At 40.1% G+C, this 25431-nt stretch overlaps 2 protein-coding genes across 11 annotated transcripts in view; one reads left to right on the plus strand and one right to left on the minus strand.

Annotated features, from left to right (window-relative positions):
- CFAP43 (cilia and flagella associated protein 43) overlaps positions 1 to 1126 on the minus strand; it is a 165500-nt gene extending 164374 nt beyond the window's left edge. For 6 of the 7 annotated variants that reach the window (XM_077125944.1, XM_077125940.1, XM_077125939.1 and 3 more), the window contains exon 1: positions 651 to 1126. The gene's annotated coding sequence lies outside the window, so the exon portion shown is untranslated. The remainder of the gene's footprint in view (positions 1 to 650) is intronic. The other variant, XM_077125941.1, reaches the window with a different exon arrangement.
- LOC143654254 (glutathione S-transferase omega-2-like) overlaps positions 6 to 25431 on the plus strand; it is a 36667-nt gene continuing 11241 nt past the window's right edge. Inside the window, exons 1-6 of one of the 4 annotated variants that reach the window (XM_077125949.1) lie at positions 1107 to 1218; positions 2740 to 2819; positions 5568 to 5742; positions 6023 to 6131; positions 8149 to 8371; positions 9427 to 9528. In XM_077125949.1, coding sequence (XP_076982064.1) covers positions 2772 to 2819; positions 5568 to 5742; positions 6023 to 6131; positions 8149 to 8371; positions 9427 to 9528 — 657 coding nt within the window. In that variant the 5' untranslated portion in view covers positions 1107 to 1218; positions 2740 to 2771. Of the gene's footprint in view, positions 1219 to 2739; positions 2820 to 5567; positions 5743 to 6022; positions 6132 to 8148; positions 8372 to 9426; positions 9529 to 25431 lie in introns of all 4 variants that reach the window. The other 3 variants (XM_077125948.1, XM_077125950.1, XM_077125951.1) reach the window with 3 other exon arrangements.

The following is a 25431-nucleotide window of genomic DNA, read 5'->3' on the forward strand; positions in this document are numbered from 1 at the left end:
GGTGCTCCGTGACTCTAAAGGGGCCGCCATCAGAGTCCATGCCGACAACCTCCAGGTCAGCAGCTCTAGCTAGGTCTGGACTTCAGTCTGGATTTTAACTGTCAACAGGATATTTCTACTTGGATAACCCACTGTCACTTCAAGAAATACCTCCATGAGTTTCTTGTCTTCTGGTTTCTAAGTGGGAAAACTTTCCATTTTTCATGCTTTCCATCAAGGACTTAACTTCACTCCCCCCATCTATTATCACAGATGAAAACCAGACCCTCATACCTCCAGGGGAGGCACTTGGGTGGCATGCTATTTGGTCTCCCAGTCTCCAGTTTCTAGCCTCTTCAAATCCTTCCCACCATACCAAAAGATAGCAAGAGTAATTAAATACTGTGAAGACCACATCAGTCAATCCACTGTAGAAGGCTGGACAAGTAATAGGTACTTTCCTCACTCAGAAGCATCAGTGCCATCTTCTGTACTTCCAAGAGCCCACTGGGCTTCTATTTCATTTTTATCACCACACCATCTCCATGAGAAGAGAGGGTAGGTCAGAGAGCATCATTTATTCTACAGTTGAGGCAACTAAGACCACAGGCTTAAGTGAAGCCTTAAGATGCTAGCAGAAAAATCTTAAATACCCAGTATGCTTCTCTTACCATCAGAATTAAAGGCAGCTTTCCAGCCTCCTCTCTGCGGTGTGGTTTTCTGTACGATGTTATCTTTACTAAGTCTGCCAGGGAGAAATATCGCTGGGAGTTCTTAAACCTAAGTGCGCATAAACATTCCTATGGCTCGCCGCTGAATTTCGAATTCTGTTCTGCTGGGGTGGACCCCGAAGTCGTCTTTGAAATGCGGTCCCGCCGCATAGTGATGCAGGCGATCAGAGGCACCTGTGAACCCGCTGACTTCACAAACGACCTCCTGCCGCCCATCCTCGGCCTCCAACAACGCCCAGCCTCCCGGCAGATCCATCTGAGCCGCGCTCACCTATCCCAGCCAGCGGGCTCGGTCAGCGCCCGGGTAGCTCACTCCCAGCGCCCCTGGGTCGGATGTGATCCCGGGCGCTGCAGAAACACCACCACCACCGGGCTTCCTGGTCCATCAGCCAGACACCGGCGGGGACCCAAGACTCGTAACGCGACCGCCCATTGGTTCTGCCCACTGGCGGAGCTTCCAAAAGCTTTGGGGATTGGCTGGAGCTCGGGCGCCGCGGCCTTTTGGCGGGTAGGGTCGCCTTCCAAAGAGCGCACCTGCCTCTCCGCCGCCCCACCCCCACCCCCGCCCCACCGTATTCCCTGTTCGCTGGGCTCCGACACGGTCCCGCGCTCCCTCCTCTCACCTCCCCGCCGTATATCGTTCTGGCCTCTGCAGTATTTGAAGGGAAGAGGGATTTGAGATCTATTCTGAACCTTGGGATTTCCGCAAATTTCGGGGCCCAGAGTAGGAATTAAAAAAAAAAAAATAGAAGCATACTGATGGACTAAAAAATTAGGCTAAGAATTAAAAATAGGCCCTTACGGCAAATACCTTTAACGGAGTGGGGTGGGGAGTGGGGAAGTTCACTGGATTGTCCTTTTTCTGATTTGGCTGAAGACAGATGGAGACCATTCCAGACTACCAGTTCTCAGCTCTGCATTGGGGCGCACTAATTTACACCACTTAATTAGGGAACTGGCCGGCTGGGATTTTGGTCCCGGAGGAATTTGTTGTCGTTGTAAGGGCTTTGAAAGTCTTCCCTGCTGATTAAAATAATGATACAATTAACAATAGCTAATGTTGAATGCTTAAGTAGTACATGCATTCTAAGTATTAAATGCTTCTCATTCGGTAACTGAATGACCCCTCCCCAACTCACATGGCACTATTAGCTCCAAAGTACAGATGATAACACCAGACCATAGAAGGTCCAAGGTCATCCAGCTAGTAAATGCTGAAGAAGAGACTGGAAATCCTTAAAGTCAGGAAGACCCTTCTTGAGATTAAGAACTCACATGCTTCCTCACAGTCTCTTTTTGTTCATCTCTTCTTCCAACTTTTTGATCACACCATATTTTGCTTTAAGATGTAACACAAGGTGTTGGTTCCCTTTACAAACTCAGTGTCTTGTTTAATTTTGTAGATGTTTGACTTTTGCTAATTTCAGGATCTTGAAAATTGTTTGATTATTCAAATATTATTATATTAAAATATGAATTTTTGTCTTTGATCCCTCAAATTGTAAAGAAAAATAGGCATAGAAAAGCAGAATATACTTATTAAAAGAAAAAAAACTCTCCTTAGACCTCGCTTTCCTTAAAGATATTCCTCCCATGACAGCTCTAGTAATTTTATAAATGTCCCAAAGACATGGTCATTAGAACACAGGTTTCCCTTATTTCCTGGAAACAAGTCCCAAATCTAGGAACATTTGAGAATAAAGCCTTTTCCCTCCCATATCTCATTCTTTTGAACTCAGTAAACAATAGCAGAAAACTCAGTAACATAGTCTTTCATATAAGTTAGGTTTTTTAATTATTAAAAGGTATGTCCTCCAGTTTCTGCCATTATTAGAGACTGATAAGATAGAAAATTTTTGAAAAATTGCATAATGCAACCCCCACTTCCTCTACTCATCTCAAAACAGTGACATATACAAATGGAGCAAAGAAACTATCTGGGTTGACATTTTCCTAGAAGGTTTTAAGTACTTAATCATCCATGAGTTAAGATCACCACATTTTCAAAACAGACCTGATTATATTTCAGGTGGCTGAAAACCAATCTGGAGCTGATTTAATATGGCCTGTTACCATTTGTTTCTCGCTTGGATGAATCAGTATAAGAAGGTATAAACATGAAATAATAACATAGAAGGAAAGTTTGCTAAAAGGATTTCAAAGAATTGTACTTTATTGGGTCTTAAAAAGGAAGTAAGCAAGTAGGAATAGCAGAAAGTTCTTAAAATCTTTCCAAGAAAAGCATATTATTTACTGCATGATTTAAAATTGTATTACTGAAATTTAGCTTGCAGCATGCATCAAACTGGTGAAATGAGTATTGTGAGTTGAATTTTTATTCAATAGGCTTGGCAAAACTGAATTTTAGTGCATTTCATCTTTATGGATTAAAAACTTGGAAAGCACTATGCTACTAAAACTGTGTTTTTATGTATTGCTATTTGCCATTAATTTCAAATGGCAAATACTGAGCTTCTACTATGCTGTGGATTACACAATCCATTCAATACTGAACAACAAACCCACAAAGTAAGTAAGGTAGAGAGCTTGCCCTTTGTGCCCAAGTCAGGAGTTCAAAATCAGCAGTCTGGCCCCAGGGTCTGCTCTGAGTATCTTGACACTATATTGTTTCCCTTTAGCGGAAGAACTGTTTCCATCCCTCCTGATTTTTCTCCTGTAGCTACACCAAATAGACTTGCAGGTGGTTCCTTTAAAAAGGCAGGAATGAGGAGACTAAAGTTGGAAATTGATCCTCTTCTGGCGCAATAGAAAGGTGGATCCAAGGACCTTTTAATTTACAAATGGAATTCCCAGACCGGCCATTGTAATTCAGTCATTGTTAATATAGACCAGCAACCAGCAAGCTAAGGTCAGGGAATCAAATCCAGCCCAAGAGTTAAGAATGGTTTTTCAAGAGACGAATGATATTTTGTGCCGTGAAAATTATGTGAGATTCAAATCAGTGTCCATAAATAAAGTTTTATTGCAACACAGCCACACCCACTGTTTTACATATCATCTATAGCTGCTTGAGTAGTTGAGACCAGATGGCCCACAAAACCTAAAATAGCCACTGTCTGTATCTTTACTGAGATAACTGAAAGTGCTGTCTGAAATCACACTTCCTGGCTTCACATTCCTAGTTCTATCACTTACTAGTTCTGAGGCTTTTGACAAGTGACTTAACATTGCTAGGCCTCAGTTTATTCATCTTTAAAGGGGGGCAATAATAGAACCCTTATAGGACTATTTGTAAGAATTAAGTGAATTAATATATGTAAAGCACTGAAAACATTTTAGTGATCATTTATTTTGTTTTTGAGAATTCCTCTTATGGGCTTAAGAATCTGGATCTATTTTCTCTGAGGATCTATTTTCTCTGAACCATTTGAAATCTGTTTTCTTTATGTGAAAGATGTCTTTGCCAGCCCCGGAGTCCTCTCCTTGTCTACCAGTTTGTCCTTCTTGATGAAAATTAAGTCCAGAGTAGTAGCTGTCCTATTACTTTCTCTGTCTTCCAAAACGAAAAACTGTCAGTATAGCAAATCAAGAACCAATTTGTCTTTCCCAACACCAGATTTCTTGCTTACAAAATAAGCATTTAGTTTCAGAGCACATTTATTCAAACATTTTACCTTTCTCTGTAAAGTGACAACACATGACATAACATTACAGAAACTTTTCTCACATGAAACCACAGAATAACATAGCAAAAAAAAAATGCTATTCCTATGATCTTTAAAAAATCTTATTCAGTCGGGAAAAAATGTTAACATTTTTATCCAAGAAGTTCTAGATAGATTGGCATTCCAAGGCAAAAGGTGCCCACTCATAAGGTACTTAATTAGTTTCTGTCATTTTAACAAAAGATAGTTAGATTCTATTAATATTTGTTGAGCATACTTTCTGTGCTGCATCTTTTCCTGGTCTTAACTCTTGTCCTTTCCCCACTGTTAACAGCTTTAGAAGCCAAGACAGAGAGTCAGTCTTCAGACCTTCAGAGTTCTTCAGTCCCACTGGCTAGTTACCTAGGCCAAATAATTTCTTTTTTTTTTCTGAGGCTGTTTTCTATTTTGTAAAATAGGAATAATACTAGCTGCCTAACTGAGCAATTGTGGGAATCCAATAAGGTAATCCATGGAAATCCTTTAGTCATTGTGAGATACATATTTTTCTTTCCTTCTTTATCCATCAATCCCATAAAATGCCTTTACAAGCAATTCCACTTCAGCTCAATCCTGTGAAATTAAAGGAGTTGTCTTTCCACCTGCTGAAGTTCAGGATCTCAGTTTAACAGGGCTGCAGCAAAGACCAGCTACCTTCTTTATGCAGGTGGATGGAAGGGCTTGAGGGGCCACCAGTTTTTCTTTACCTCCAGGTATCTTGTTTTTATTTATTACCAGTTTTCCTAATTTCTTCAGAGCTTGGGTAAGTCTTCCTGGAACGGTACCATGAAGCAAATGAGCCGTTTAGGGTGCAGAATTTAAAAAGTCACCTACTCCAGAGTCGTGTAAGGTCTCAACATCAGTAATTTTTCTCTTCGCTATCTGCCTTATAATGAGAAAGTTTGGTCTTATTTAAAGAATCAAAACCCTACCCATTATACAGAGGATGCAGGCATTTGCCTTAGTGATGCAGCAGGGAGGGCTTACAATGGAAAAGGAAAAGTCAGCGTTACTTTGAACTCACTTCAAATACATACGGGGAATTAAGAGCCCATTTCTCACGAGTTCCCGATGACCACCGGGCCAGAGCCAGGTTGCCTTTTCAGATTTACTTTGCCGGCCCCTACGGTGTCTCCCCAGGTTAAGGTATCCAAGCTCCTTCCACAAATCACTTCTTCCTCTGCTCCGCCAGAGCCCAGTAACTCAAAACTTGACCTTAGAGCGAGAGGGGCGCGCCGGAACTCCGCGGCCCTTGCAACCCGCGGCGATTCTCGCGGCGAGGAGGCTGCGGTGGTCAGGGCTGGGTGCTGTGCTGCGCAGACTGCAGATGACCATGTCCGGGGATGCGAACAGGAGCTTGGGGAAAGGTGAGTCCTCCCGACCCAGGCCCGCGGGCTAGGAATGTTGATTCTGGAGAGGGAGCTGCTCCGGCCTTGCGCCACAGACCAGTGGAGCAGAGAGAGGCCTAGGGCAACCCTGCACAAAAGCCGCGTGCAGAGAAAAAAAAGCGTGTCTTCTCTGTGACTCGTGGGGAGGGGCGCGCGCGCTGGCGCCTCGGCATAAAAGCCCGGCCTTCCGGGGTTCCGGAGGAGGTGAGCGAGCTCATCTCCCCACCAGACTACCTCATTCTCTCCCCTCTCCTTGCAGGAAGCTCCCCTCCGGGGCCGGTCCAGGAGGGTGTCATCCGTCTCTACAGCATGCGGTTCTGCCCCTACGCGCACAGGACCCGCCTGGTGCTCTATGCCAAAGGAATCAAGTGAGCGCCGAGCGCGCCCGGACTAAGCATACTGCCCTTAGGGCCGCGGTGGGGTGGGGTGGGGGGCTATTTAAAATTCCGGGCTCTCTGCCCACTTTTCTGAGGCAAAGGGCAGACTCTTCAGCGGGCGGCCCTGAAACGCACAGTTTTTTCGGAGTCGTGTCTGTGCGTGAAACTTTTGGGACAACTCAGTTGTAAACGCAAGGATGGCCCCAGGTAAGCTGGGTCCCTCCCGTAATGTTTGTAGAGGAAGGGCACAGCGACGGTTACCGAGGCTTCTCCCAAATACCCCATCGAATGTCTCTCCTGTGGCACGTTCAGGTCACTCCTATTCTCTTTCTTCCTTGCGCTTACCCGCGTGCAATATTTTGTTTATCCGTCTTACTCCCACCTCCACGCCCCACTAAAATTAAATTAGAGACCTTGTCTGTGTTATGCACGGGCTAGAAGAGAGCCTGGCACATAACAGGTGCCCAATACATTTTTGTGGAATGAATGAATGAATGAACAAATAGTTCCAAACAATGAAGTAGAGGGAACTACTTTCAAGAGGTTTCTTGAAGTTTCCATCATATCTGATAAATGGGTATATTTCATTCCATAAGGAATTTTGCAAAACTAGGCCCTGCGGGTCTGGAGTTGGAAGGTAGAACAACTTTGCTGGAATGTGGGACTGTATGATGTAACTGGCCCAAAGACTAAGTCTTGAGAATGTGTTACTCCAGGCTTCTGCCTCTTGTCTTGGGGAATCAGACATTACAGAGTGATTTCAGAGATTGAGACTCATGTCAGAGAAACAGAAACCAGTACGGAGACATTTTCAACAAAATGATGTAATCCTGCTTTTTTGAGTGTTTATGGCTGGTGTTTCCAGATTCTTTCCCTTTTGCTCGAATCCAGTTGACCCTTAGGTTACTTTATTATTATTATTATTATTATTGTTGAGAAAAAAACAGTAGTCTGATGTTTTGCCCATGGTGACAAATTGGCAGCTTAGGGATTGATGTAAATATTTCTTTAGGGAAAGGATTCTCACAATTGGTACTATCTACATTTGGGGACAGATAATTCTTTGGGGGGGGGGGATAGGAGTAGGGGATGGGCACGGGAGGGCTGTCCGGTATATTGTTGGATATTTAGTAGCACTTGATGCCAGTAAGGATCCTGCCCTCCCCCAGTTGTGACAATCAAAACTGCCTCCAGGTATTGCCAAATGTTACTGGGCTGGAGGCAAAACCACTTCCTGTTGAGAGCTACAGCTTTTGGATTTAAGACAGTCTCCTAGACTGGGCAAAGAATGTACCCGTTTGTTTCCTTTAATCGTTTTAAACATATGGGCCTGCCTCTGGTAACTTTATAGGCCGGAACCCCTAATATTAATAATTAATAATAATAGTAAGAAGAAACATTGTTTTTATATACCAGGCACTGTCCTAAATACTTTATACATATTCCCTTATTTAATCCTCATAACAATGCAAAGACATGGGTACAGTTATTACCCCCATTTTATAATTAAGGAAACTGAGCACAGAGAGGTTAAGGAATTTGGCCAAACTTGCACAGCTACACTGACCAGATCCCAGGAAGTCTGATGCCAAAACTTGTGCTCCTAACTGCTCACATTTACCATATGCTTATATCAATATCAGGCTTGTATTTTTCAAGCTTTAAAGTGTATTAAACTTTGTAATGCCAGGCTTATGCATGTGAGTGCTAGTCAGACTCCCTGGCCCTGCTGTTTCTTAGAGGGTGACATTGGGCAAGAGTTTCAGTCTTCCGGAGCCTAATTTCCTATGAGGCAAACTTACAGATAAGGCATAGAAAATATTTAACATGTTTCACTGCAGGAATGAAGACGATGATGTCACATATTTTTTACTTCATGCAAAACAAATTTTAAAATATTAATTGCAAGTTTTAATTTTATAAATTGCCTGCTTGCTTTCCTGAGGGGTGTCTGCCTGTGTAAGCTTCTTATGTTTATTCAGTCTTGTTTTTCCCATTGCTTTTTGAGGCACGAAGTTGTCAACATTAATTTGAAAAACAAGCCCGATTGGTACTATACAAAGCAACCCTTTGGCCAAATACCCGTCCTGGAGACCAGCAAGTGCCAGCTGATCTGGAATTCTGCCATCGCGTGTGAATACCTGGATGACACTTATCCCGGAAGGAAGCTGTATCCATGTGACCCTTATGAGCGAGCTCGCCAGAAGATGTTACTGGAGCTATTTTGTAAGGTACCTTCAATTATAAAACAAAAATGTAACTCTGTTTTACTTTGTATGTCTTTCTTACTTGAACTTCAACCCATGTTTAAGGCCAAATCACTAGTGGAATTGTTTTGTTTTATTTTACTTAAAATTAAAATTTACATTGTTTTAACATATACCTCAGGAGGATAACTGGCATGGAGTTATAATAGGGGTAGAAATACTGATATCAGAGCTTGAAAGCTTTACTGATAAGTGCTTTTACATTTCAACTAGCAGTCTCAGGAAGCATGATTCTGACATGGTTATATGAACATGTGACTTCAGAAAAGAATATTGAAGGAACTTAAAACTAGTGAAGATTTAAAGGGGATATTTCTCAGACTTTAGGTAAAAAATACTGGGTATGAAGAAAATTATGCACAGAAGGGAATTACCTTTTATATGGGGCAAGAGTTTCAGGTCCAGGAAATGTGAAGAATAAAGAAAAGGCAGCATCTGTTGATAGCAGAAGAAAAAACAATAGAGAAATTTTTAGGTAATGTGCTAAATACTTCCTTTGCCTTATCTGTAAGCTTACTTTATAGGAAGTCTAAAAATTTCCCTTTGAAAGGAAATGAAAAGAACTCATTGATATTAATAGCCAAGATATATTGAATACTTATGTGCCAAGCACCATCCTAACTATTCTACATAGGTTAACTCATTTAGTCCTCACAACTGCCCGTGGAAGTGGGTACTTTTACTGTATCCATTTGTCAGATGAGAAGACTGAGAGGTAGAAAGCTTAGGAGTCCCGCCTAAGTGTACACAGCATGGAAGCTGCTGCTCAAGTATGAAGCACTCTAGAACACCTTTTAAGCAACTTGTTTTACCAGGGTGCTATGAAAAGTGGGTTCCTAGAACACAGGGACACAGGGATTGACTAGTGCCCTTCTGGGGTGGTAGTGTTGGTGAAAAGTTTGTAAGTGGGTGTTGGCCCATTTTGTGGGAGGTAGAAAGCTTTGGCTACATTTCACGATAGAAAAGAAGCATAGAGTTCCCTTAGGCTTCTTCACTAAAAACCTCTATCCTCCCATCAGGTCCCACAGTTGACCAAGGAGTGTCTGATAGCAGTGAGATGTGGGAGAGAGTGCACTGACGTGAAGACAGCCCTGTGTCAGGAACTCTGCAACCTGGAAGAGGTACATAAAGGGGCCCTCTCCTTGTTAGATACAATGGAAGAACTGGTGCCGGCTTGCTAAGCAGGTTGCCCTGACCCCCTCTGCTTTCACAGGCTTCTCCTCTTATGTAAGTTCAGACTTTGGTAAATTCAGCTCCCAGTCACCTGATTTTAACTTGTGGATGTTTGCCCTCTACTAATCTATGGGGAAACTGTTCCTTTAAATTTGACAAGGAATAGGGGAGGATATGTGATAAATTCTTTTCCTGAAGTCAGTACTTCCCTAAGTATTTGCATGGCTTCTGTAGTTGCTAATAAAAGAAACCTGACTATAGTAAATTTATCATATAAATATATATACATATGTATATATATGTATATATGTATGTATAAGGATTTATTCTCTCACATAGGAAAAAGCCAGAAGTAGGCAATTCAGGACTATTTTGGTAACTTCTTCAGGAAGTTGCCAGGGACCCAGACTCTTATTCTGTTTATGTTCTGCTATCTTTAGTCCAAGGCTTTCATCCTCAAGGTCACAAAATTACTGCAGGAACTGCAGCCATCACATCCAAGTTCCAGGCTGCTGAAAGGAGAACATATCAGAGAAAATGGCAAAAGTCCATGCCCTTTTAAAGGGCTTAACCAGAAGCCCTACCTAAGACTGCTTAGATCTTATCTGACCAGAACTTAATTGTAGGGTCATAACTAGCTGCATGAGAAGGTGGGAAATACTGTCTTTTAGCTAGGGGCACCCTGAATAAAATTAGTGTTCTGTAATTCAAGAAGAAGGGATAAGTGGCTTCAGATGGGTAAAGAGCAACCTGCCAGCAGGTCCTTAATTAATCTGGCTATTTACCCCTTATCTCTAGAATAATCTGAAAATCAACCTCTGACTTCCTTCATCCTTGATTCACAAACTGATAGCTTCCTTTTCTGGGTGGGTTGTTCCACTGTTGGCAGCCAGAGAATGCTATTTTTATTCCCTTCAGGGAAGTCTGATTATTAATACTCTTCCATTTGACCTTTATCAAGTGGAAACAGATTAAATTTATTTACACTTCAGTTGCCTATCTTAGATTTGTACAGTTGCAGTATTTATGAGTGATGAATAATCATGTGTAAGAATGTCAACCTTTTGTCCTGAGACCATAGACTGTGGCCTCAACCCTAATGGAGCCAATATGGTGCTGTGGAAAGAGTCTGCCTTTTGGATCCTAGCCCTGGCTTTATCAGAATCTTGGTCAGTGTCCCGGAAATCTCTGGGCCTTGGTTTCCGCATTTGTAAAATGAGGGGGTGTTTCGAAATGCTGAGTTCCTCAGACCCTTGGGGCTTTGCAGAGTGACAGCTGAATAAGTGACCACATGGTTCCAGGTGCTACTTCACCAAGACCAATCCTTCCTTTAGCCACCAAGCTTAGCAAGGCATATAATAAGGTAGCATTTGGTAGTAGGGATGAGAGGCTTTGCTGCTTTAAGAAATAATTTTGAAAACTCTTGTAATGGAAAATTTTTAGGGTTTTATTTTAAAGGTTAGCTCATCTTATTTCACCACTCTAGGTGAATTACCTTCTTACTGATAAATGCTGGGCTAGGAAAAAGAGCCTGGAAACAAAACCCTTTAATTTAAAAATGTTTGAAAACACATTTTGATCTGTCTCCCTCTTACCCTGCATTTGGATGATGGGTGAACTTTGTAAATAACAGATTGCTAAACAAATGTAAATATGATGGAGGCTCACATCTTCAGTCGGGGCTCTTTTCCAGAGGAAGTCAACCTGTGCATTTGAATGCAGCATTATCTTCCAGGCACTCTGCATAAACCATCTCATTTAATCCATTTTAACTAAGCTCTCAGGTAAAAGGTAGTATTCCTGATTTGCAGATCTGAGTGGCCTTCTGTGTAGGCTCTGAATTAGGTACATGGAATACAAAAATTAAAGACTTCCAGGGAGCTCAAAGCCTGGAGGAGGAGACAGATTGTTAAACCCACTTAGCCTAGGTGTGTTGCTTGCTAGGCTGGAGACAAATCCTAAGAGAGAGCTAAGGGGTTGGGGGCAATGAGTCTCTTGACTTCTCAAGGATGAGTTAGAGAGAGCCTAGGGTGATCAGCACACAATAAGCAGTGAAAGGCTGTGGATAAGGGATTGAAGGGTAAAAAAAAGGTAAGTAGGTATGGTGGTCCAGAGTCAGATGCCAAAGAGCCTTTTCTACTGTGCCAAGGAGCTTTCATTTTAAACCAAAGATGGTGAGGAATAATGGAAGGCTATTAAGTAGAGGAGTGGCTTGCTCCTTCATACTTTTATAAATGTCCAGTGTGGAAGATGAGGGGGTGGCAGTAGTGGGGGGCAGGGAAGGGACAAAGAGAAGTGCACTGAAGAGGGTTGGAGAGGAGAATTCAGTTGGGGAGAATTTCAAAGAATAAGATGCAGTGGTATATGATGAAGGAGGCGGAGTCGTCGAGGATCCTTTCCAAGTTTGTAATTAGTTGACTTGAAGCTTTTCACTGAGAGAGGGCTGGAGGGGAGAAAAATTTTGGCAAGTTAATGGGATGGTGATGTGTCAGAGGGTAACTTCCAGGCTGGGATAGATGATTAGAATGGCTTTCTTGTTAGGAGCATGACACTTGTTAAGGAAAATGCACCTCTTCATAAATGTGGTTTGACACAAATGAGCAAGTCACAGCTCTTTTTGTTGAAATTAGAAGTGAAGGAGGTATAGCCACTTGAAGAGAGCCTCAAAATGCATCAATTGATAGAACAAGAATGGAAGCTCAGTGTTTTTCTTTTGTGGCCTTCATTGAACCAGATAGATGAGGCGTACAATCACTGGTGTGGTCATAAATGTTTAACATGAAATGAAAATGAAAAAAAGTCCTCATTTGGAGCCCTTGCCAATTTCTGTGGTGTAAACACTCCCACCAAGGCTGATTGTAAGCTTTCCAATGCAAGGTCACCAAACTTGGAGCTGGAAGGGCTGCATCTTATTGGCCAGCTCTGGCACACCACTGAGTAACATATTTTCATCTTATCTCCAGTAGCTGAGCCCCGGAAACATCTCTTGTTAACCAACCCAGGTTTAGGTGGTGTGCTGGTTTGAAATGATGTATAGACCCTAGAAAAGCCATGCTTTAATCCTAATCCCATTTTGTAAAGGGAGCCGTTTCTTCTAATCCCTGTTCAATACTGTATGTTTGAAACTGTAATCAGGTCATCTCCCTGGAGATATGATTTAATCAAGAGTGGTTGTTAAGCTGGATTAGGTGACAACATGTCTCCACCCATTTGGGTGGGTCTTGAGAAGTTTCTGGAGTCCTATAAAAGGGGAAACATTTTGGAGAATGGAGGCAAGTCAGAGAGAGCAGAGCAGAATGACGTAGCCATGAGAAGCAGAGTCCACCAGCCAGAAACCTTTGGAGATAAAGAAGAAAAATGCCTCCCGGGGAGCTTCATGAAACAGGAAGCCAGGAGAGGAAGCTAGCAGATGATGCCGTGTTCACCATGTGCCCTTCCACTTGAGAGAGAAACCCTGAACTTCATAGACCTTCTTGACCCAAGGTATCTTTCCCTGGATGCCTTTGATGGGACATTTCTATAGACTTGTTTTAATTGGGACATTTTCCCGGCCTTAGAACTGTAAACTAGCAACTTACTAATTTCCCCTTTTTAAAAGCCATTCTGTTTCTGATATATTGCGTTCCGGCAGCTAGCAAACTAGAACAGGTGGGTGTTCTTTAACACTGATGATGTTTAAGAACCACTGAGTATTCAGCATTATCTGAACAGGTTTGAAGTAGTTTCTGGCCAGTAAAATATCTACTACGTAGGTAATATTGGAATCTGGAGTCACTCCCATGAGCTTCAATCATTTGACCCATTCCTTTAAATACTAGAGAGTTTACTCAAGGAAAATTCTAGTGAAATTGAAGCTTGCCAGAATAATTTTCATACAAGTGGTCCCCTAACTTATGCTACTTTCACATGGTTTTGTACAATCAGAATTTTGTATGAGCTGAAAATATGTTAAAACACAATGGCTATGTGATGATATTGTGAGCCGTTGATTGTATACCATTATGGACTGTTATGTGTGTGAAGATTTCTCAATAAAATATTTTTTAAGAAAAACCACAGCAGACTTTCTGAGGGCTATGCAAGTCAAAATTTCAATGTATCATTTTCTACTACATTATTCCCAAGGAAGAGGCTCACTTTACCTTTTGCATCCTTAAATTCTGACACTTTTTTCCTTTTGAAATAATGTCCTTTCTAACTTTTTTCTCTTAAAAAAATGAGATTCATCAAAATTAAAGCGTCACTGTGTTTGTTAAAGAACAACATTCTATGATTTTGCAATTCTTTGATATTTCTGCATCAATTGATGCTGCTTTTATTAACAGCAGCCTCCCCACTTGTTTTCCTGTTTCATTGGCTTGAGCTTTAAGACTATTGGAATGGCCTTTTCTCCACACACTTTATGTTGTCAAATAGATTTCTAGCCTTTACTAAATCATTCATCTAAGTAGCACACATTTTTAGTTTTATTCTCTTTCTGTTGCTACTGACTTCCATTTCCAAGTAGCACTCAAGCCCAGCTTTGTTTTACTTTGGTGGAATTGAATGTGGCTGGCCTTTTCATGGTTTTTTTTTTTTTTTTTTTTTTACCAGTGTCGTCATTTAAAATAATTTCATTGTTTTATTATTGGTAAATACTGCTAATTTATACTAATACTAGGTATTTTCTACTGTTATTTCTCTTATTGCTGTGGCTAGACTATAACATAAAGAAAAATGTTGCATACTTAAAAAAATAGACATTTTCATTGTGGAAGTAATAAAATCAAATCCAAGTACAGTGAAAGACAGGATTTGGCCAGATTTCTTTGATGCTTTGAATATTTGCTCTAACTCAGTTTTCTTGTGCTTAAGAATTGGTTCTACATCCGAGCTGTTGCTTGGTCCCTTACCAGATATCATCAGAATTCAGTAGAGGTGAATGGGGATAGGATAACAAATAAACTCTGAAATAACCCTAGCACTGATGGAATCAGAATCTGCCCAGTAACCAAGGCCTTTCCCTTCTACTCATACTTTCTGCTTCAGCTTCTTAGCATTCACTCTCTTGCTTTGTGGTACTTTGTATTTCTATTCAAAAAGCAAAGCTTCCCACTTTGACAAATCTGATTACATGCCTTATGTGTAGCAGTTTGCATGACACTGAATTTGCATAATTTGTGCGGGCATATCCTGGGAGCATCTGCACTTAAATACTTTCTTGATACTGAATTCCACCCATAATCTCAATTTTTAATCAGTTCTTTTTCCTTTCCAAAAAATACATTTTAGCCCAGTTATATTGCCTTTATTAAGTTTTGCTGTCTTCTTTTTTTCTTAATTTCAATAATGAAATTATAGTTTAATTGTATCTCCTTTGATGTCATCAGGATATGAAGAAAAGAAAGCTTATACATGACTAATTCTTCACTGAAAATAATTTTCTATCCTTTTGTGCATAGGATACTATTTGCAAACTAAATTTATTTTTACCAACTAATTTGACGTCTACAAACGGAACCCATTGTTAATAGCTATTTTTATTTCAGCTTCATCGAGCTATAATTCACGTACCATACAAGTCACCCTTTTCAAGTGTGCCGCTCACTGGTTTTCAGTATATCCACAGAGTTGTGCAACCAATAACACTGTCTAATTTCAGACCATTTTCATCATCCCAAAAAGAAATCCTGTACCCACTTCCAGGCACTCCCCATTTCTTCCCAACCCTCCCAGCGCTAAGCAACTACTAATCTACTTTCTCTGTCTGTGGATCTCCCTATACTGGATATTTCATATAAATGGAATTATACATTATGTGGCCTTTTGTGTCAGGCTTCTTTCACTTAGCATCATGTTTACAAGGTTCATCCTCCTTGAACCATGTATCAGTACTTCATTCTTATTTTATGGCTGAATAATGGTCCATTGTATGGATATACTAATCAGTAGGCACTTGGGTTGTTTCCACTTTTTAACTGTTATTTAAATAATGCTGCCAGGGGCGTTATTGTACAAGCATTTGTGTGGACACATTTTCTTTTCTCTTGTGTTTCTCTTTGCTAGCTAAGTTAGTGAATCTGTTTATATACCATTTTAATGTAACCACCAGTTCTTCTACACTAGGAAACCGATTATCCTCTACTAAGATGGCTAGTTGAGAGTTTTTAGTGCTATTGATAATTAGGTAGCTTCATTAGTCATCCAATTCTGATGACGGCCTTCCAGTTACTATTTACTGTATTTCTTGGAATAGACTTTTGCTATACCCTCTCCCACCATATAAATAATAGAATTATAATCATTACTACTTAAAAACTCAGTCGACTCTTCTCCAATTATAAAGTAATACTTGTTCATTAGAATTTGTAAAATACAGAAAAATATAGATATTAAGAAAAAAATAGATCTGAAATCCCACTGCCCAGAAAAAAAACACTGTTAATATTTTTTTCTTTTACTTTCTGTCCTTTTCTTCTGTGCTTTCTGTATATTTTCATATAGTTGAAATCATGCTCCATACAGAACTTGATTACTATTATGACACGAATTTTCTCCATATTTTTACAAACTATAAATATTTATATGTATACGCGTGTTTAGTAGAACAGCATTATTTGTAATGGTGAAAAATTAGAAACCTTAACGTACATCAGAAGAGGAAAGGTCAAATAAATTGTGTTCAGCCTTTGGAATTCTGTGGAGCAGTTAAAATGAATGTTTGAAATTTTCATATAATAATGAGAATGGATTTCTCTATCACACGTGTCATTTTAAATTACAAAAACTATAAACCATTACTTTTAATATCTGCATAATTTGCCATCTGTGTAAACCATAAGTTAGTTATCCAGTGTGCTTGTTCTAATCTTACAGGGTTATGAATGATGCTGCTGAGAACAGCAGCTTCTGTGTGTAAAAAACATTTTCTCAGTTTTAGACTGTATCCTCAGGCTGGACACCCAGCAGTGGAATTACAGGTCAAAAGGTATTGACGCTTTGTATATTGCTAAATTATTTTCTGTAAGACCTGCACTGGTTTACCCACCCACCAGCTTTAAATGAAAATGATCTTTGCACTATCCTCTTTCCATTATTGGGAGATTTCATTAAAAAAGATATTTGCTTGTTGTGGAAATAAACAATAGTTTCTCATTGTTGATTTAATTTGTGTCTTTGCTAGTCAAGTACAACGTTTCCCAAAAGCACATCAGTTCTTTGTGTTTAGTTTTGTGAGACTTGTTCGTTCAAGGGTTTTGCTCTGCTATTATTAGGGCCTTCCTGATTTTCCCTGTTGATTTGCAAAAGTTCACTTTAAAAAGTTCCTTTATTTATAAAGGATATTTACCTTAAAAAAAAAAAGCTTTTTTCTTTTAACTTTTAAATTAGCTCACCTATTTGTACCTCAGAAATATAACATTTTAAATATAGCGTCATAAGTCTTTCCTGTTGTGATTTCTTTATCTACCTTTATACTTAGGAAGTCCTCTTCCGTTCAGAGATTGATAAATGTCCATTTATATTTTTATCCATTAATTTTATTAGTATTTGTTTTATTACACATAGTCCTACCTGCTTTTCCCCCTTTTATTTTTTTTTCTTTTTGCATGAGCAGGCGCTGGGAATCGGGCATGGCAGGTGAGAACTCTGCCTGCTGAGCCACCGTGGCCCACCCTCCCCCTTTTATCTTACAAATATATCTTGAACAAAAGAATTAAGCCCATGAAAAGGATTCCCACAGAGGAAAATTTTCAGAATGGTCTTTTAATCCCCAAGTGTTGACAGATTGCAAAGGAGAATCTAGGCCATGCTGAGGCGGAAGCAGGAAGGGGACATGTTCTGCTGCATCCCCTACTTGTAAAACTTCTTTCTAGAGGAGAGAGAAATCCTCTTTTCTATACCCTGGGTTTGTTTTACGGGGATTCAGTTCATCATCCTTAGCTCAGCCTCAGCTGTGTCAGTGTAGCAGGAACCCGAGATCTGAAATCTCGAGAGCCCCCACTCATCTTTTATGAACTCCAAAGAGTTGAGCCTTGGAGTTGAATACTTTTCTGCTGCTTCGGGATAAGGCCCTGTGTTGCTGATGTACTGGCAGGTGGCTTCGTGTCTTTTCTGGGGGACTTGCGGAGTTGTGGGATGGGTGGAGGCTCTGCTTCAGATTTCTCGGCAGTGGGGTAATACAGAGCAGACAGCCACTTCGGGGTTTGAAGCTCAGTCATTGAGCCTGAACCCAAGAGCACAAGACCATAGACTGGAGTTAGCGTTGCGGAGCCTGGGTTGAAGCACTCTGGCATTCGCTCCTCTGCATAATCTTGCATTTCTCACAAAAGCCGCATGGGTTTCCAGTCCTCCTGATCGAACTTTCTGGGCGAGCCAGGGCCAGTGCACCTCACCACTCTGCCCACCAGGGGGAGCCCTGTGAGCTGCTGCCTCCTCGGGCTGACCTTCTCCTTTCCATCCCTCCCAGTCAGCCAGAGAAGGAGGTTTTTCATGTTCAGGGCTGGAAATAGTTCCTTCCTCTTCGTTTGCGTTGCTCTCATTCCTCATCACATCCAGAAGGAAAGGAGGACTCCATAGTCTTATTTTTCAGTGAACTACAGAACAGAAAACTTTAAAATAGATTTTCCTAATTTTCCAGAACATCGCATGGCTTTTCCCAAATCCAGGCGTCTCAAACATTAATCCTGGATTGAAGATGTGTTCATGCTTTTTTAAGAAGCTGGAGCTTCAGTTCCCCACCCTGGCCAGTTGTGGAAGCTTTGTGGTGGATATCTGGGGCCCTTGAAGAAAAGCACCCTCTAAGCAGGTTATTCTGCTTTGCTTACTGACACCAAGGACGATAGTTCCGAATGTAAAGGGTTCTTAGTGAGAGAAGCTATTTGACACTAAGAATGGCCAGTGTCACTATGTGGCTGGTGGGAGATGGGAAGAACCCAAAATGGAATTCTTTTAAACCACTGCTAAGTGGTTCAGGTAAAAGGGTTTCCTATTCCACTTCTGATGATAAAACACTTATGAAAGATAAGCCATTGGAAGTTAAGACTTTAGGATTATAATAAATGTGTCAGGTTTTTTTTTACCTCTGACTCTATACTTTATAAAATTACTTCAGAGGAGCTAATAACTGTAATTGCAAGGTGTTTTGGATTGAATCACGCTCCTCCAAAACAGTGTTCAAGTCCTAACCCTCATTATATAAATGTGATCCTGTTTGTAAATAGGCCTTTGAAGATGTTATGAGTTTAAATGAAGCTGAACTAGACAAAGATGTGTCCTAGTCCAATATGACTAATGTCTTATAAAAAGAGGAAATCTGGACCCAAGGAGAGAGAAAGAGAGAGAGGGAGGGGACATCCTGGAGTGCTGCCCACCCCCAGAACCTTACACATGTTGGAGGATGCATGGCCCTGTCGCCATCTCGCTTGGGGCTTCTAGAACCATGAGACAATACATTTCTGACGTTTAAGCCCCGTCATCCATGTAGTACCACATTGTCTGTGGTACTTTGTTACAGCAGCTCCGGAAAGCTGACACAAGGGACTTCATTGTGACTGAGCTGAGAGAGGACATATCTTAGTAAAGTTGCCTGCAGACCTTCTTTGCAATGGAGTAGAACAGAACCAAGGGAATTTTGATAAGCTCTTAAAGATTCAAGAATCACATTGGCCCAGTTCACTTCTATCAGGTGCTTTGTCATGTGAATTCTGAGAGAATGAAAGAGTAAGAAGGAGTAGGATTGAGCAAGAGTTTTTTTTTTTTTTTAACATTGGAAAGCTCAGACCTGAACCATTCTTTGGTGTCGGAAAGGAGAAGCTTTTAGGGTTAGTAGATTTCAAGCTTTTTACTGTTACCTCAATTTAAAGAACTACCAAAGAATTGACAAGAGACTTGAAGATGCTTTCTGTGATTAGAGTTCTCATAGAAACATATGTGAAATTGAATGACAGCATCGACAGTGGTCTGGGAATTAGGAGAATGAAGTTTTCATCTGAGTTCTGACACTAAGCAGAGGCCCCCTTTACCTCCCTGGGATTTACTCCTTTGTAAAGTGAGTGTTTCCTGTGCTTCCACATGAGAGACAAAAATCAGCTTGCCACCATGTTTTCTTCTCCATTTGGCTGCCAGGAAGCTCAGAGGAAAATTCAAGGTTTTACTCTGCAGGACACATGGCTTGAAATCTCGATCCAGTTTTCCTCCCTAGTTTGACATTCTGTTCTAGTTTTTATTTTCCTTTATTTTCTTAACTTTTGATTTTGAGATCATTTCAAACGTACAGTTGCAAAAATAATACAAACCCCTAGGCTTCTGGGAAGACGGCTGAGAGGCGTGGAGTGAGTTAACTCTTGCTCCGTGAAACAAGATGGGACACGGGGAGAAAATGACCAGAAGTGGGGTCCCGGGGCTGTGAGTAACCATGATTACTCATAGGGTCTTTAGGCAGTTTGGGGGAGGAGAGTGGCAGGGGGATCTGGACCGGGAGCGAGTGGTGGGTCAGGTGACCGTGATCCCCACCCGGGCGGGCTCCCCTGCCACTGGAGGGGGATTGACGTCCTCCGCCCGGCCTGGCCCAGCTGCTGGCTGGGAGACCTCCCTGCGCGGGGCCTACTGGACAGCCCTGGAGGGTCGGGAGGGAACCCGATGGACCACAGGCGTGGTGTCTGACAGACCCTATTACCCGGGCGCTGGTCAGTTCCCCAGTCCCCCACCCCGCAGCCCAAGGCTGAGTGCAGAGGACGCCATCCTCAAGCCGCAGCCGGTGAGGGTGGGCGGGACTGAGGGAGGAACCTCACGCGCGCCACCTGCTGGCCAGAAGGGGTAAGTGCTGGTTGGCTACTCCAGATGGGGAGGGGGGGAACCTGAGGGAGGAGAAGCCTCGAGGCCGCCACCTGCTGGGCAGAAGGGGCAAGTGCAGGCAGACTAACCCTCTACCTGCCTAAGTTTTATTTTGTATTTTATTTTAATTTTTTCCTAATATTCTTTTTTCTGTCCCCTCTTTTAAAAATATGTTCTTTTTATGCATTTTTATTAGTAGTAGAATTGTTTTTAATTATTTTTATTTTAATAGATATTTTCTATTTTTATTTATTCTTTATTTTCTATTTCTTACTTCAGATATTATCTTTTATTATACCATTTCATTTATTTTTATTATTACTATTTTTTTCTCTCAAATTTTCTCTTGCTTGGTGAGCACCAGTCTGACGTCACTCCCAGTATATCTTGGGGCATCTCCTTTTGATTCTAGGGCCTACTACTGTTGAAGTGTGTTTTGTTATTCTTGTTGTTTTTCATATTTTTATTATACTTTTATTTTGCTTTAGTATTATTATCTTTTTGGGGGAGTGTAGGGGTGGGTGCACAGGCTGGGAGTTGAGCCTGGGTCTCCCTGATGGTAGATGGGCATTCTGCCACCGAAGTACCCTGTGCAATCTGTCCTAGCTTCTTATAGATCCTCAAGTTGACTGTATCCCCTACATGAGATCTGGACCTTCATTTGATGGAGAGTAACCACAAAAGGAAACCTGGAGTGAAAACCAAGTAAATACAAAATTTTAGCAGAGTAAAGGAAAGCAACTTACAAAATATCGTATCAAGATAATAAAATTCCCTGAACACAACAGAAAATCACAAAGCACATGAAGATCCAAGCTGAAATGGCCCAGCCAAACAACTAAATCAAAATTCCAGAGGGGACACGGAATATGGACAACTATTCAAGGATATTTATAAAGAAATAAAGGATTTCAGAAAGACACTAGGAGAGCATAAATAAGAATTTGGAAGGTTAAAAAGAAAAATGGCAGATCTCGCAGAAATGAAAGATGCAGTAGACCAAATTAGAAATATACTAGAGATATATGATAGCAGGTTTGAAGAAGCAGGAGGAAGAATAAGAGAGCTAGAAGACAGAACAATTGAACTAGAGCACACAAAAGAACAAATGGCAAGAAAGATGGAAAAAATGCAACTGGATCTTAAGGAAATGATAGACAACAAGAGGTGTACAAATATAAGAATCCAAGAATCTCCAAGAAGGAGAAGAGTAAATGATTGGAAAAGTTAGTTAAAGATCTAATCGGGGAAAACTTCCCAACCCTTTTAAAAGACATAAATATGCAAATCACAGAGGCCCAATGAACTCCAAATAGAATAAATCCGAACAGGTTTGCTCCAAGACACATACTAATCAAACTTTCAGGTATTGCAGAGAAACAGAAAGTCCTGAAAGCAGCACGAGAAAAGCATTCTACTACATACAAGAAAAACACATAATACTGAGTTCAGACTACTCAACAGGTATAATGGAAGCAAGAAGGCAGTAGTATGATATATTTAAGATCCTGAACGAGAAAGACTTTCAGCCAAGAATTCTTTATCCAGCCAAGTTATCCTTCGGCACTGAGGGAGAGTTTAAAATCTTCAAAGGCAAAGAAGATTGAGATAACTAGTCAACAAGAGACCTGCCTTCCAAGAAATACTAAAGGGAGTCTTGTCAGCTGAAAATCAAGACAGGGAAAGAAGGTCTGGAGGAGGGCACAGAATTGAAGAATATGTGTAACAATAATTTAAAAGGACCAGATGGCTTCACAGGAGAATTTTATCAAGAATTCCAAAAAAGAACTAATGCCAATCCTGCTCAAACTCTTCCAAAATATTGAGGAAAAGGAACACTCCGTAACTCACTTTATGAAGTTAACATCACTCTAATACCAAAATCGGATAAAGATAATACAAGAAAAGAAAACTACAGGCCAATCTCCCTAATGAACATAGATGCAAAATTCTTAACAAAATACTAGTAAATCGAATCTAACACTACACTGAAAGAATTATACATCATGACCAAGTGGGATTCATACCAGGAAAGCAAGAGTGGTTCACCATAAGAAAATCAATTAACATAATACAGCACATTAACAAATCGAAAGGGGGAAATCACATGATCATCTTGATTGATGCTGAAAAAGCATTCAACATAATCCAGCATCCTTTCCTGATAAAAACACATCAAAAGTTAGGAATCGAAGGAAACTTTCTCAATATCATAAAGGGCATATACGAAAAACCCATAGCCAGCATCAAATTAATGGTGAGTAATTGAAAGCATTCCACCTAAGATTGGCAATGAGACAAGGATGTCCATTGTCACCACTATTATTCAATGTCATATTAGAAATCTAGCTGAGTGATTAGACAGGAGAAAGAGACAAAAGACATCTGAATAGGAAAGGAAGATATAAAACTTTATTTTCAGATGATATAATCCTATACTTAGAAAACCCTGAGAAATCCACAGCAAAGCTACTTGGGCTAATAAACAAATTCAGCAAAGTGTTGGGATACAAGATAAATGTACCAAAATCAGTAATGTCTCTATATACAAGCAATGACCCATCTGAAGTGACAACTGAGGAAAAAATTCCATTTAAAATAGTGACCAGAAGAAACAGGTATCTAGGAATAAGCCTAACCAGGGATGTCAGTGACTTATACACAGAAAATTACAAAAAAAAAAATTGCTGAAAGGAATAAAAAATGACCTAACTGGATGGAAAGACAGTCCATGCTCATGGATAGGAAGGTTGAATATCATCAAAATGTCAGTTCTACTCAAATTGATGTACAGATTCAATGTAATACCAATCAAAATCCCAACAACTCACTTTGAAGACTTGGAAAAGCTCATTATCAAATTTATATGGAAGGGAAAGAGACCCTGAATAGCTAAAGATATCCTAAAAAATAAGAGCGAAGTGGATGGACTATCATTTATTGACTTTAAAGCTTGCTATAAAGCCACAGTGATCAAAACAGCATGGTACTGGCACAAAGATAGAAGGAATGATCAATGGAATAGAATTGAGAGTGCAGAGATTGACCACAAGATTATGGACATTTGATCTTCGATAAGGTCCCAAATCCACTGAACTGGGACAGAATAGTCCTTTCAATAAATGGGCATTGGAGAACTGTATTTCAATAGTCAAAGAATGAAAGAGGGCCCTACCTTATACCCTATACAAAAATTAATTCAAAATGGATTAAAGACCTAAATGTAAGAGCCAGTTACCATGAAACTTCTAGAAGAAAATGTAGGGAAACATCTTTAACATCTAGTAATAAGAGGCAGCTTCTTAAACTTTACACCTAAAGCATAAGTAGTGAAATTAAAAGTAGACAAATGGGAACTTCTTGAGATAAAGAGTTTCTGTACTTCCGAGGGCTTTGTTAAAAGGTGAACAGGCAACCAACTCAATGGGAGAAAATATTTGAAAACCACATTTCAGATAAAGGTTTGATGCCCTGTGTACATAAAGAAATTATACAGCTCAACAGCAAAAGAACAAACAACACAATTATAAAATGAGCAGAGAATATGAACAGACACTTTTCTGAAGAGCAGATACAGATGGCTAAAAGCACATGAAGAGCTGCTCATCTTCATTGGCTATAAGGGAGATGCAAATCAAGACTACAAGATTGGCGGCTATTGAGGAAGCAGGAAACTATAAATGTTGGAGAGAATGTGGAGAAATTGAAACACTTATTTCTTGCTGGTGGGAATGTATAATGGTTCAGCCGATGTGGAAATCAGTTTGGCGATTCCTCAGAAAACTAAATATTGAATTTCCCTATGACCTGGCAATACCAATACTTGGTATATACCCAGAAGAGTTGAGGGCAGTGACGCGAACAGACATTTGCACACCGATGTTCACAGCAGCACTACTGATAATTGCCAAGAGATGGAAACAGTCCAGGTGCCCATAACAGACGAGTGGATAAACAAAATGTCGAATATACATACAATCGAATATTATGCAAGAGTTAGATGAAATGATGTCCTGGAACATATGACACCATGGATGAACCTCGAGGACATAATGCTGAGTGAAATAAGTCAGACACAAAAGGACAGATACAGTATGATTTTGTTATTATGACTGGTAAAAACCTCCATTGTTTGGAGCAGCTAAAAAGAAAAATCAGAGATCAAGGAATGGTAACCCATGACAAACTGAGACCTGTTCTGTAGCTGCTTGTTGAAGTGTGCTTTGAAAGTTACTGCTTTTTTCTTTCTTTGTATATATATATGTTATCTTTTACAACAGAAAATGGTAAAAAGAAAAGAAAAGAAAAGAAAACTATAGGTAGCTGTAATATTAGAAAAATTACATTCCTGAAATCAAAAATTTGAAAATGTTTAGTGACATAGACCACTAAATGTATCACCTACTATAGCCAAGGTGATACTAGCAATAACTTTCTATTTGATATTATGAGAACATACACAGTTTTGATAGTTAATCAAAGGGCATTTAAGATTGTGCTTAATGTTTAGAATTTAAGAAACTCTCATAGCTGTATCTGTAGATTTTTTCTTTCTTTGCTTTGATTTTAAATTGGTTTATGAAACATATTGTTCAAACAAGCTTTACAATGATTATTTAGATATCTTATTTAAACATGCCTATGGATAAGCTAACCATGATATCCATTTTAGGTGGTTATGGTTTTCATACGTTGATTGCAAAAACATTTGCATCTTTCTATTTGCCTGAAATCAGGAAAATGCTTAGTAACATAGACCATCACTATAGCAACACTGTTATTTGTAATAATTTTCTACTTGATATTTTGAGAACATTCACAGTTTTGACAGCTGATCAAATGGTATTTAAGTCAGTGTTTAATATTTAGAATTTAGACAACTCTCCTATCTGAATTTGTAGATTTCTTTCTTGTTGCCTTAATTTTAAATTGGTTTATGTAACTTACTGTGCAAACCAGGTTTTACGATGATTATTTGGATATTTTGCCTATGGATAAACTAACTAAGATATCCATTTTTGGTGGTTCTAAGCTTATTG

The sequence above is a fragment of the Tamandua tetradactyla genome, chromosome 13, assembly GCF_023851605.1.
Source record: "Tamandua tetradactyla isolate mTamTet1 chromosome 13, mTamTet1.pri, whole genome shotgun sequence".
Classification (NCBI taxonomy): domain Eukaryota; kingdom Metazoa; phylum Chordata; class Mammalia; order Pilosa; family Myrmecophagidae; genus Tamandua; species Tamandua tetradactyla.